General features: G+C 42.3%; 1 protein-coding gene across 3 annotated transcripts in view; it reads right to left on the bottom strand.

Moving 5' to 3' along the window:
- Positions 1-13,618, bottom strand: part of EPM2A (EPM2A glucan phosphatase, laforin) — a 199,398-nt gene extending 185,780 nt beyond the window's left edge. For 2 of the 3 annotated variants that reach the window (XM_079146878.1, XM_079146877.1), the window contains exon 1: positions 12,209-13,618. In XM_079146878.1, coding sequence (XP_079003004.1) covers positions 12,209-12,785 — 577 coding nt within the window. In that variant the 5' untranslated portion in view covers positions 12,786-13,618. The remainder of the gene's footprint in view (positions 1-12,208) is intronic. The other variant, XM_079146876.1, reaches the window with a different exon arrangement.
- Positions 13,619-14,811: the final 1,193 nt, after the last annotated feature.

Here is a 14,811-nt window from a genome sequence, read left to right as displayed (position 1 = left end):
TGCTGTCAGGCTTGTGGCCTCACATTCAGAGGATGACCTCCAATCATCATGTCTGGAGTCCTGGCCATGAGCAAGGGCAAAGGGCCACTTCAACAAAGCCTTTGTTTCTTTTGATGAGAAAAGCGAAAGCTTTCCTGGGAGCCTCACACAAAAGATCTCGCCCTCTCATTATCTAGAACTAGGTGACACCGACCTCTGCAGATCACTTGGCAGCCGAGAGGGATGAGATTACTATACCTGGAGCAATGGAGGCTCATCGTAGCACTGGCTGAACCAATCAAGGTGATCAGCTGAGGGGAAAGGTGAGAAACGAATGCCAGCTTGGCCCTGCTCGTGACACTGATGGGCTGGAACATCATCTTTCTCCAGCAAATAATTCTGGAAAATAAATCAAATCTCCTGGGGGCCACAAGTCCCCACCTGACTTGATTCCAAAGTATTCACTGTATTCAATTTTTAATTGTATGTGATTTCTAGTTGAGTAAGTCTACAATCGAAGTAACAGCATTTTTAATGTACTTTAAAAAAACATTTTAAATGTCAAGAGAGAGGGACAAAGAGGGAGGAACAGGTTATTTGTCTATTTCTTGGTTATTTGGCTTTTACAATCTCTTATTATAACTCAGAATCTCCGCCTTTTAACCCAAGCCTTGACCCTCCCCCAATTCCCTCCTGATTTTCTGATCTTCTCTGCCCATAATCATCTATTAGCTTGTCCTCCGTCCTCTGGCCTCTCTTCACCCAGCACCCTCACTTCCCTAGTCACTGTCCAGTGTGCTATTACATCTCCCTCAACACCCCACCAAAAGGACTTTAAATGAGGTCATCTGTTGCCATATTAAATTTTTATCTTTCCTTACCTGCCTGAAGCATTTAATGACTACTCTGTGGAAATGTTCCTCTGGGGTTCCAGGACACTTTTCTCCAGGAAGCAATGTATATTGTAAGTCAGGCGCATAGCCTCGGGATTCTGACTCAGATTCCATTCCAAGTTATAGAGTCGTCCCTCAGTGTCAGTGCAGGATGGTTTCCAGTATCACCCTCAGACACCAGAACCCACAGATGCATGTGCCCGTGTATAAAATGACAAGACTATCTGCAGACAATCTACACACATGCTCCCACAGACTTTAAATCATCTCTGGATTACTTATTATACCTAATATGATGCAAAGACTATGTGTTTAAGTTCGCTTCTCATCACTGTGACCAAAATACCCAACAAGAATAACTTAGAGGACAAAAAATTTATTTGGAACTCATAATTTCAGGGATCTTAATCCATAACAAGGCTGACTACATTGCTCTGGCTAGGCCCAAGGTGAGACTGGACATCATGGGGGAAGGGCCCAGTGCAAGAAAGCTAATCAGCCCATGGCCAGCTGGGCCAGGAACCAGAGAGACAGGAGGAAGGGGCCACAGGGAAAGCTGCTCCCTTCCAGGGCACACCCCAGAGACCCACCTTATTCAGTCATACCCCACCTACCTACAGTTACCACCCAGTCAGTCCACTCAATCTGAGATGGACTGCTAAGGTCACAACTCTCATAATCCAATCATTTTGCCTCTGAATATTCCTGAATTATCAGGAACTTTGGGGGGACAACTCATAGCCAAACCATCACACTATGCAAATAGTTGTTATACTATATTATTTATGGAATAATGACCCAAAAAAAGTCTGTACATGTTCAGTACAGACACAATTATTTTTTCAAATATTTTTTATCCACAGATGTTGATTGAATCCACAGATGTGGAACCCAAAAATACAGTAGGTCAACTGTATTATTTACTGTTTGTACAGGTAATGAGAAAAGCATTTAAACCTTTTTTCTCATTTGCAAAAAAGGGCTAACAGTACTAACTAACTCATAGGGTTGTTGTGAATTCAATTAGATAACCCATTAAAAGGATTTAACACAGGAACTATCACAGTCGGTGTTCAATAACTCAATAGCAGCTCATAACTATTACTCTTCTCTTACTTCCATGCTCAAATAGTTTTAACAGCTTTGTTCAGACTGATATGTTTCAAGACAAGACTATAAGAATAGTAATTTCACATGGGTTCATGTGTTTCCAAGACAAGACCACTGATTTTTCCAATAACTCACCTCATTTTCAAGTAAAACAAGTATCTTATTTTCTACTTTTATGACAAAATTTACTAATGCAAATACACGTTTGTGTCCATTTATTCCACTTTGGGACATCATATTTTGAAAATGCTCCTCTCAAACCAAAACCAACTCTCCATTTTCTCTCACCAACAAATTTGTGAAGCACACTTCCTGAGTTGCCAGTGAAGATGCGGCAGGGAAGGACCTGGGACCAGGACCCGGCATGCTGCTGCCTTTCGCCTCACCTTCTCTGTTTACTCACCACACAGCACTTAGGTCCACTTGCTCAACTTGCAGGGAACCTGCCTAACTAACCTACTAGCGAGGCAGTGTCACTTTCTAATTTGTGTAAAAGAAATTGTGGGATTTCTCTTAAATCCTTTGCTGATACTAAGATACAATGTTCTTCTATCTTCCCCCTTGTGCAAATGGGGACTGATATTTGGCTGGACAAAATTTCTAAAGCAATTTTTAAACTTAATCAGAAATATATAATGATGATCAAACATCAGAGTTTTTTCACCTGATGTGGTAGTTAGTTCCTTTGCAAAGAACAGGGACAAGGGAAAGATCATCTTCCTCAAAAAACAGTTTTAAATACTTAATGCACACAATGCCCACAACCTACCATTATACTATAAAAGAGAAAAAATGGAATTTCATAACCATGACCATAAGCAAAAGATATTAAACTTTCCAGTGACATATCAATTTAATTTCAGTCATTTTAAAGCAAATTTTTTAAAAAAAACTTTTTTCCTCCCTGAAAACAGCAGGATTTATTTGACACAAAGCAATTAAATTTTACTGTCAAATGTTAGCCAATTTAAAAATGAAGATTTCCTCTATTTATATCCTTTTATAAACGATCTTAAATAGCCTAACTTTTCAGAGCACTTTTTCTTACACAGAATATAATGAGTACAGTAGTTTAAAAATTGCATTGGTGGTCCCTATACAAGTGAATGCATTGTGCTGCTGAATAATTCTGAATTTTTTCGTTTGCAATAAGGCAAGACCACTCTCATACACCTCTGTCATCAACTACATTGAATCCTTGATATCGACAGAAGTCGACAGGGAATAATTTATCAAGCTTTGCAAGGACCTTTTCTCATTTAATTAATCTTCTAGAATTAATTCTCTAAGAAATTCTGACACAAAGTAAACTGATATGGTAGCACAATAAAGTGTTTCTCAAACATGTCATAAACATCAAAGGAGTCAGCGTAACAATTATGTGATGATCTTCTGATATACAGAATAAAGCAGACATCACAGTCAAAAATGTCTGCATAAGTTTATTGAAAAGAATAATTTTTAAAGAATTCATAGCAAAGGGTGCCAGGCATGGCAGCCCACATCTGTGATCCCAGCTACTTGGGAGGCTGAAGCAGGAGGAACCCAAAGTCAAGGCCGGCTGTAAAACTGAGTAAGATCCTACATCAAAATGAAGTAAATAAAAAGGTATGGAGGTGTGCCTCAGTGACAGAGCACCCCTGGGTTCAATGCCCAATACTGCAAAATAAAGAAAGAAAAAAAGAAAAAGCAAGGTTTCTGTAGGTGATCTTTAATTATTTTAAGTACTTAGATATCAAAAATTACACCAAAGTAATTTGTTTACACCAGAGCAAAATTAAGCTATCTAATAATTCTTCCCAAATGAAGAAGTCCTAGAATAATTGCTTAGTCTTAGGGAGATTGGATTCATTTTTACTTCGTTTATCTTTCTAAATGAGTAAGAATGGTTTTTTGAAATTGTCTAGAAGGAAAGAGGGCATATGGGACAAGAAAGAAGAAAAAGCAAGTTGAGAATGAGGTACTCATTTAAAATGGTGGTTGAATTATTTTCTGAGATTACACACAAACCGAAAAAAATATAGAATACTAGGGACATGCTGCCACCTAGTGGAAACATAATGTAGATAAAATCATTTGAAAAGATTACAAGATTTCATATCACAGTTCAGTTAGAAAAATACAGCTTAATAATTCTCCAAGTATTTTCAACTGTATTTTTCCTCAAAAACATCCATTGGTACACACAGCAGAATTGTTCATGCACTTTCTGAGTCTGAGATTCTAGATGAAATAATCTAAGAGTCCAGGGCTGCTGGCTCAAGTTCTGCTGCTATTCACACTAAAGGACCCCTTCTAAAGAGTATGACATCTCTCTTGTTCAAAACTGTATACATTTTACAGAGGATAAAACTGAGACATGGAGATTACCAAAGCATCTCAAACACGTCCAGTGAATGAATCTTAGGAACCTAGCCGAAAGCAGTACTCTACTGACATGAAAACTCTTGGAAGACTGGTATTTTTCCTTTAAAATCAACATGAGATTTGTGTTCTTTTCCACAGGATATACCTGTCTTAATTTTTAAAATGGTTCCTTTTTTCAAGCACTTTTCAAAACACAAATGCTTAAGACAGTGGCTCCTTTATCCTGTGCTATGAACTAACTGGCACATAATGCACGGAAGAAAAGAAGACTGAAAGCATGAATCTCCAGTTTGAGATCCCTGGAAAGTGACTTATTCAAATTCATTTATTCATTGGATACTTAATAAACACCGACTAGATACCAGGCATTCTTTTAGGTCCTAGGACACGCTGTGATAACAAAAAACCCCAAGTTATCGGCAGTACAAAAGAGCAAAGATTTGCTTTTCTCCCATAGCAAAGTTCATCATAGATTAGCTAAAGGTTCTTCTTCAGCTGGTTGCCATCTTCACATTGGGACCATCAGACAGAGAAACCGCTATTTGGAACAACAAAAGTAATCTCTTGTCAGAGAGAAAAGAGAATGATGTAGAGTAACAGGTAGTAACACGTGGTATTTCCTCTCAAATTTTATTGGCCAAAGCCAGTCATATGGTAAAGATACACTTCTTCCACAAAGCAAAGAATAGTCTACCTATGGGGAGAGGCTCCAGATACTGGTGAACAGGAATGATCTGCCACTTTCCAAGACACACTTAGGAAAGGCAGCTCTGGGTAACACAGAAGAAAGAGATCAGATTTCTCAGTATGTAGGAAATCAAGCAATTTAATTTAAATGTTTAAAATTTTTATTTAAATGTTTTAAAAAAGGCTATCATAGAAGCCTAGAGGATGTGGAATATTTAAGCTTCAGATATGTAAGATACAAATGAGTAGATATTAGACAAGAAGTCAGAGAGAAAGTTTCTGAATGTGAGCATGAAGCATGATTTGAAATCCCAGATCTGGATACGGGGAAGCAGATGTGTCAAGAGAAGGAAACCACCATTCCAGAACGCAACTGAACATATGCACAAAGCTAGCCAGACAGCTACAGGTATCAGAACATGACTGTGCAAATTTTAACTAGAATAAACACATTAGGCTTACCTAACAATTTATATATATGTAAAACCTACAAACAGCTGAGTGCAAGCACCAGACACAAGTGCACTAACCATATATGTGACCAAAAAATGTGAGTTCCGGAAATTGCATATGTGCTCAATAACATTTGCTCCAACTGCAACAATGTTATTCTTTCCCTCTGCTAATGCTGAGAGGTTAAGTCTAGGACCAGAAGCATGCAAAAAAGCTTCCACTCTGAATCCGGCAGCTGGAGAAAAGAAGAGCAAGGTTCTCCAATGCCACTAATATGTTGTGGCAGACACCACATGGAGACTCAGATGCTGTGCCCTAACCCAAGAGAATAGAGTATATATATGTGTGTGTGTGTGTGTTCCGTATTAATTTTAAAAAAAGCTTTTTAAAATAGATTTACCAGTCTTACCCTGTATAATTTTTGTCATTAATAAATAATAAATAAGTTATTTGAAGAGGCTACCTGCTGTGGTGTCAATGTTTGTGCCCCTCCAAAATTCACGTTGAAATTTAATCCTGATGCAACAGTGTTAAGAAGTAGGTAGGGCCTTGGGAGGAAGTGATGAAGTCATGAGATCAAAGCCCTCACAAATGGAATCCGTACCCTTATAAAAGGGTTCGAGGGAACAAGTTCATCCCTTTCCACCCTCTGTCACGTGAGGACACAGTGTCTATTTTTCCTCCATAGGAGATTGTAGCAAGAAGGCATTATCTTGGAAGCTCCTACCAAATCCTCAGGCAGCCTGAACTTGAACTTCCAGTTGCCAGAACTGTGAGAATCAAATTTCTATTATTTACAGATTACTCAGTCTAAAGTCCTTTTGTTTTAGCAGCCCAAATGGACAAAGATGCTACCTCTGGTTAGTTTCCACATTATTATACCAAAGCCAAATGAATATACCATGGTTCTTTGTAGAGATAAGACTCATAAGTCACACAGCCATCCAAGGAAAGGGCACAGCAAGAAAGAGTTGCATGAATGACAATGGAAACCACAGGCTAAGTAGCTGAATGCAGACTGCTTTTAAGAAGTGTCAGGAGAAGAGCAGGAAAAAGCAAATAACTGCAGGGCCATGAGGAGCAAGAAAGGCCATACCAAGACGTTTACACTTACACTTTGTAGGGAACGGGAAATCATCGAATCATTTTGATTCCACATGTGACATTAGCCCATCTGTATTTCAGGGAGATCATTCTGGCAGCAGTGCGAAGGAAGCAATGAATAGAGAAGGGATACAAAGACGCCCGAGCAGGCTGCAGGTCACCGCAATGGTAGGACCCTGTCAAGAGCAGAAGCAGCGGGATGGTAAGAAAAGGTCTGCGTGGAGGGACTGAGACATTTCAATGGCAGAACCTCCAACATTGACCTCCAAACCAGGTCATTCCCTAAAGTATCTAGGAAAATGATAAAACTCCTACTCCCTGATCAGTACCAGAAATATTAAATCAAATCTCTAACAATGTGACCTAAGAAATGCTTACTATCCCCAGAGGTTTAGAACTCAGGCAACCCTGCCTCAAAAGTTCTTATGCTTCATATGCTTGAGTGACTGGGCTACAGGCTCTTTAAATCAAAACCACAGGGAAAACAAAGTTTCACAAAGTGTGATTAAAGAGGAGGTATAGACATATTGACTTTAAAGTACTTACAGGACAGGACATTCAGGTGCAAAAGCCTGGTAGACAATAAGATATATTGAACTAGTGTCCAGAAGAGAGATTGGGATGAGAGATACACAGCATACGCTTGGAAGAGGGCTTCCAGAGATTTAGCTTGAGAGGAGAGGTGATCGGAGGACAGAAGCTCAAAAAAAAGCACTTACGCTTCAGGGCAGGGCACAGAAAGATGACAATTTAGGATTGGAAAAGGAAGGATAAAGGTGCCCAACAGATGATGCCACTAGATTAGCATTTAGCCACGCCGCCCTGCTTATTCACAGTAAAGCGGAGCATTGTGCAAAGCCAATCAACGTGAAAGCATTAGTGTTGAGCCCAAGGTGGGTGCATCAACAGCTGACTGCACCATCTCCTGTCACCCACTCAGGGATGGTCTGCATACATTTCTCCTGATATTTCCAGATATTTCTTCTGAGGTGGACATTTTAAAAACATGGACTCTTACAAAAGAACAATTAAAAGCAAATAATCACCTTAAAAAATAGACACAGGATTTGGGTAGATTTTTCTCCAAAGAAGGTACACACAAAAGTATATCTTTTAAACTGACATATGGTCAATAAGCAAATAAAAAACATCCACCATCATCCATCATTAAAGGAAAAGTGCATCAAGACCACAGTGGAAAGTCACTTCCCCTCCTCCAGAATGAAACACTAGGAACTAGAAACACACACAGTTGGTGGGGACGAGGATGCAGAGCACCCTGTCGGCACCGGTGGGAGGGTGGCATGGTGCCTTAGCAAACAGGCAGCTTCTCAGAAAGGCCACACACAGGACCCACGTGACTCAGCAAGTCCCTTTCGGGAAACGTACCCAGAAAACTATGTCTACCCACAAATTTGGACATAAACATTCTCAGCACCATTATCCAAAAAGTGAAATCCATAGTCTTTATTAACGGATGAATCAACAAAATGGGATACATGCACACAAAAGAATATTACGGTGAAGTGAAGGAAGTTCTGAGAAACACTACATGTATAATCATGGAAACACTGTCAGGGAAAGAGCCTGCTACAAGGGCACGTATGACTTGATTCCATCTCTGTGACAAATCAAGAATTAGCAAATCCATAGAGACAGGAGGTGCTAAATTGGTGTTGGCCAGACAACGGGGAGGGGAGGACAGGCACTGCCTGCTAATGAGCACAGGATTTCTTTCTGTCACGTCAAACATGCTATAGAATTAGTGTTCATGATTATACAACTGCTGACTCTAAAAACCACAGAACTGTATGCTTACAAAGGGTGAACTTTATGCTACGCAAATTATGTCAATTAAACCTTTTACATATTGAGGTTAAAATGAAAAAATACATAAATGAGATAAATCCCCCATGGAATTGCATCAAAATTTATGTAGACATTCTGCCTGCAAAGAGGTGGAGCGTAACTCCTCACTCCTTATATGTGGGCTGGGCAGTGACTTCTTTCCAAAGTACACAGTATATAAACCAATCAAAAAGAGGAACTTTGCTGCAGAGAAAACTAACAATCAAAGGTCAGTCCTGTCGTGCCATATGCCCTTGATATGATGCGGTAAAAAAGGCAATCGGCTTCTATGATCTTCTTCCCCCAAACCCATAACCCCAGTCTAATCATGAGCAAAACAACAGGAACATTCTACAAAATACCTGAGAAGTACTCCTCAAAACTTTCAGTCACTTCAGAAACAAGGCAAGTATGAGAAACCCCTGCAGTCTAAGTCATAATGTACTGTGGTCATATGGGTGAGATTTATCATAAATGAGGAAAAGTATGTTAGGTAAAAAATAATGCAATCTAGGAAGTACAGACCCCAGTTCACAACGATGCATTAAACCTCCATCCTCCTGCTCTGTGTTCCACTCAGTCAGATGATGCTTACTGAGCAGCTGCTGGGCACCAACTAAGTGTAGGGTTTTGTTTTGTTTTGTTTTTTTAATGAACAAATTACACAGCCCCTATTCTCGTGGAGTTCACAATCTGGAGGAATGTCACATATTAAACAAATAAATACCATATTTGATATCTCATTTTAAAACGTAGCAGACATTTTTTTAATTGCCTACCTGAAATGCACTCCCCTCATTTTTCTTGGTGATCAAAATCCTAATTTTCTTCAGGTTAGTAACGTGTTTGGCTAAATTCTGCCGCAGATAGTCAAGAAGGGCAATTCTGGCCAATTCTGAATATAAGAGGAAAAGGGTGATGGTTTTGGTGATGGTTTTGCTTTCTAGATGAAGAGGACTCCGGGTGGTCTCTTGCACACTCCCGCATCTATTCCGCTGGACTTTCTATTCCCCTGGATGCAGCTGTGAGGCGAGGGCGGGGGTCCTCCGTCATCTTAGGGGAGCCAAGAGGAGGCAGCGTGGCAGCTCACCTGACATCCATTCTCCCCTCTGGATCTAGGAGTATGAGTGTGAGTCTAGCCTGGTGGGAATGAAGGCAATGTCTGAAGAAAGCAAGACCCAGGGGGGAGAGAAAGTCAGAAAGCAAGTGACGAGAGACAGGCAGCGCTGCGAGCTCCTCTTCATTGGTATATGAATTAATATTTTTCCTTTTTTTTTTTTTTCGAGGCTGGTTCACATTCTGTTTTTATCACTTACAACTAAAGATCTCAAACCAAAATAACCAATGTGGTTTTCAACTGTAAAGAGAGGGGTGAGACCCTGCACAAAAGTCAGATCAAAGTGGATCACAGACAGGAATTACACCAGAAACTTCACCACTGCTAGAGGAAAACACAGGGTCAACACTCCATCCTATTGGTTATAATGGTACAGGCACCAGCTTTCTTAACAGGACCTCTAAAACTCAAGAAATAAAACTAAGAACCAATTAAAAATCTTCTGCACCACAAAGGAAACAATTGAGAACACCAAGAGAGAGTCTACAGAATGGAAGAGAAAATCTTTGCCAGCTACTTCTCTGACGGGGGATTAACATCCAGAATACACAAAGAACTCAAAAAGTTTAATGCCAAAAAAAACACCTAATCAATAAATGAGAAAAAGAACTGAGCAGACATCTCTCAAAAGAAGAAATACAAATGGCCAACAAATATATGAGAAAAAATTTAACATCTCTAGCAATCAGGGAAATGCAAATCAAAACTACACCAAGATTTCATCTCAATCCAATCAGAATGTCAATTATCCAGAATACAAATAATAATGAATTTTAGCGAGAATTTGGGGGTACATGTAAAAATCATACATTGTCAATGGGACCACAGACTAGTACAACCACTCTGGAAATTAGTATGGAGAGTCCTCATAAAACTTGGACTGGAAACACCATCTATCTCAGCTATCTCACTCCTCAGTATATATCCAAAAGATCTAAAATCAGCGTACTAAAGGGACACAGCTACATCAATGTTTATAGCAGCACAATTCACAATAGCCAGACTACAGGGCCAACCTAGGTGTCCTTCAATAAATAAATGGATAAAGAAAAGTCACACACACACACACACACACACACACACACACACACACATTGGAGTATTACTCAGCCGTGAAAAAGAATGAAATTATGTCATTTGCTGGTAAATGGATGGAACTGGAGACTCTAATGCTAAGTGAAATAAGCCAGACTCAGAAAGTCAAAGGTCAATGTTTTCTCTGATATGTCAAAGCTAATTTAAATTAGGAGGTAAAACAGAGAGAGAAAAGACACTGGGGGGGGGGGGGGCGGGGGGGGGTTCCTATCAAAATAAAAGAAAGATCAGGAAGATCAGGGGAGTAGAAGAAGGGAGTTGAAAGGGAGGTAGGTGGGGCAGGATAAAGGACAAACAGTGGAATGAATCTGACCTAACTTTCCAATGTAAGTATATAAATATACTACAGTGAATCTCACCATTATGTATATCCACAGGACACTAATTATTTTTAAAAAAATGTAAATAAATAGAAAAATCAGTAGAGGAAGGGAACAGGGGGAGGGAGGAAGAAGAGGGTACGGGTAAATACTAGGAGCTTAATTGGAGCAAATTATGCTCCATGCATTTGTAATTATGTCAAAGTAAATCCTAATGTAATGCATATCTTACAAACCAATAAAAAAAATCCTAAAAAGTTAAACGATAATGAAATAAAAAATAAAATTTACACCTACTGAAAAAAAAAGAAGAAGAAAAAAGAAGGGTTATCTCGGTTCAGACACCGTTGAGGGTGGGGAGAAGACAATGGAATCTCCCTTTTGGAGTGTAATTTGGCAACCCTTATTGAAATGTAAAACAGGCTACATTTTCACCAATAATCTCCTTTCTTTAAATTCATCCTATGGAAATACTCCCAAATGCTCAAAAATAACTTTGCACAGGGACTTCCCATTAAGCCATCATTGTCTATAACACGGGGGACCTGAAAATAGAAATAACCTTAATACACTTTTGGAGGATGCAGATATTTGTTTTTCGCCATTAAAAAAAAAAAAAACAAATACTCCTGTACGCAGTAACACCGAAAGGTCTCCACGACACGGTGAAACAAGAAAAGGCAGATTCAGAATCACACACTACACAAGTTTTGTGTTACAAAGATCTGGACCGCGTGTTGCCTACCCTGAATAAATATCGCACGGGTGCATCTGTGGTGCGTAGGCAATGTGTTTACATATGGGGAAGACAGTGTAGTTTTCAATTTGTGCTTTATCGTTTTATTTTTACAGCCGACATGTATTTCACATTTCAAGGAACCAGGCGCGGTCGGCCGCCCGCACGTGGTGGCCCTGCACCGCACCGGCACCGGCAGCCCCTCAGGCCCCCCAGACCCGGGCGTCTGTAGAGCAGGGCGCCGGCGCCTGGGATCGGCGAACAGGCGGGCTTTCGAGGTGGGTTTTTTCTTTTTTCTTTTTTCTTTTTTTTTTTTTTTTCTTAGAGGAACTGGGACAGGCAAGGAGGGCGCGGGAGCCCAGGCCCAGCCGGGCGCGACTCCGACGGCGGCCCGGCCCGGGGACCTCGCGGCGGGGCCGCGGAGCGCGAGGAGGCCGAGCCCGGGCGAGCGGGGCGGCCAGGCGGGGAGAGGGGAGGCGAGGCGAGGCGGCGGCCCTACCTTCCCAGCAGAGCGCGCCCCCCGGCTCGCGCTTCAGGAACTTGTACCAGAACGTGTCCACGCGGCCCGGCTCCGCCCCGTCGCGCGCCGCCGCCTCGGGCGCCAGCTCCACCTCCGCGAGCCACAGGCCCGGCTCGGGCGGCGCCGGCGTCCCCGCGCCCGCCGGCCTCAGGCGCACCGCGCCGCGCGGCTCCCAGCGCCCCAGCTCCGGCCGCGACCCCACGACCAGCAGCTCCGGCCGGGCGCCGGCCACGGCGGGCGGCACCACTACCCCGAAGCGGAAGCGCATGGCGATGGCGGCGGCGGCGCGGCTCCGGGACCCGGCTCCCCGCGTGGCCGCCGCGGCGATTGGACGGCGGCGCGGGCGGCCCGGGGCGGCGGGCCCACGTGCGGGGCAGCGCCTTTTTTGGGCTACATCACGCGGCTGGGCAGCGCTGGCCTCATGCCGCCCGGGCTGGCGACCCGGGAAGGTTGTGGGCGGAGCCGCCCGAGGCCTCTTCGGGCACCGGGGACGCTGCGAACGGAGGCAAAGGAGGCGACAGGCGGCCGGGCGAGAGCGGGGAGCGTCGGAGCTCATGACCGTGCGGGCGCCCTCCGAGGCCCTCAAACGGACCCTCGCGAAGGCCCTAAGGAGACGGCCTGCAGACGGGGCCACCAGGTAGTGCAGTTGCAGGAAGGCCCTGGCCCCAGCCGCAGAGCCCAGCCAAGGCCTGGCTGAGCCTCGGGGATCTTGTAAAACGAGGGCAGAAACCAGGGGTCTTCCAAGACCCCACCGGCTGCAGAGGGCGCGTTGCTCAGGACCCAGCGGGGACCAGACACAGCTCGTGCTTTCCCAAACTGCCTTCTGCAGTTGGGTGCCTGGAAAAACACACGATCGCTTTCTGTTTTCGAAAACACTCTATTTTTAGTATGTGAAAATGGGTTTGGAGTACATACTTTCAAGTGCTTTTCAAGATCAAAACAAGACCCAAAGTGTTACTGATGACTTTCATGATTTTTTTTAAATGGCATAAAAATAAAACCGTTTAAATTTTCCTTCTAGTAAAAATCACTGTTTTTTAACCTTAAGACATTTTTAAGTCAAGAAACAGAGACTCAGATATTTTGGCCAAGAGAAAAGTATTTAAATCTGGGCAGGAGGGTGGGGGGACTTCACTTTGTCCCTGCCATAACTAACCCAATGTTCTATTTGTTTGTACTTTTTGATTCTTCCACTGTTAGTCTCACATCTTACCTTTCTATATTCACCAACTTTTAGCATACTACACATTTTTTAAGTGAATTAAAGTCACTCTAAGAACATACTTGCCAGTATTTGGAAACTTGTCAGTATTGGTGGGGGGGGGGGGGGGCAGAATTTTATGCATGCAAGAAAATGATAAGACACAAAAGTAACAAAATACTGTAAATTGCACAAACTCTCTCTGTAGAACAATTAGTAAACTAATAATATATTTCACTGTTAAATGTGATACTCCACTCAAGTTTGGTTGGTTGCTAAGTTTAAGGATAAACATCAAGAAAAATGTAAGACAGCAAGGCTGGCCAAACATGGCTGATTTGGTAGCAAAACAGACATGAACTCGGTCGCATGTGAGTTGATTTATTCAAGTTGCTGTTACAAAATATTCTTGGAGTAATTTTAGGAAAATAAGAGTCATTTGGCCATGCAAGACCGAATTCTGACTTTGATGACTTCCCATTTCTTCAGGACCCAGGAGCCAACAGTTCAGTATTCCCTTGTGTTCTGTGGTGCTGCCTGAGTCCTCTACTTTCCAAATGTCTTTTTTTTTCCCATCAACTTTCAAAGTGAGTCCTGCAATCCCACAGATAAAACGATAACAGGAAAGGAAAACAACTCGTTTGTTCAACATACATTACTTCCTTTTTCTGCTCTCATCATAAGACAAATGATTCTAACCACTGAAAGAAGTACCCCTTTAGGGCTGGGTATATAGCTCAGTTGGTACAGTGCTTGCCTTGCAAGCACGTAGGCCCTGGGTTCAATACCCAATACCGCAAAAAAAAAAAGTGCCCCTTTAAGCCCCCAAACAAAATGTATGAGCTTTTTTATGCTGTGAATTTAAATGTGGTACAGATATGGTGGCTACATTGTGTAGCAAGCAAAATACAACTGGAAAGGAAAACAATACAAGATGTGAGTTAAATGACATTTCAAAGGCTCATATGGATGTGGGATTCTGGCACAGAAAGACAGGGCACCTGGGCGTTCAGAAGGAAGATTTATTGGTACCCGTTCTGGCCCAGTGGATTGGTATCCCAAGGCTGAGCCCTGAGCTCAGCAGGGAGTTTTCTTATGTACCCTGTTACATGCTACTTCCTCTGTCTTCCCTAAATGGGATCATACATATTAATTAGATATTCTGTACCATCAAATTTCAACAAACTTATGACCGTGTTAGCATAACAGCGCTGGGGCCATCGTATATCTGCACTGGGTGGACCGCATCTGTCCTTTTCTGAGGCGCATGTGCACATAGCTACTGAGTGTCATGACCTTCCCTCTCTGTTCTGGGAGAGCCCTTACTACAATGTTTTGACTGCCAATCATTTGGGTACACAGCCGCCAAGGAGCCCTTATT

The sequence above is a fragment of the Sciurus vulgaris genome (assembly GCF_902686455.1).
Source record: "Sciurus vulgaris genome assembly, chromosome: 7".
NCBI lineage: Eukaryota > Metazoa > Chordata > Mammalia > Rodentia > Sciuridae > Sciurus > Sciurus vulgaris.
Note: the sequence above shows the minus strand (reverse complement) of the source record. Positions and strands in the feature narration are given on the sequence as shown.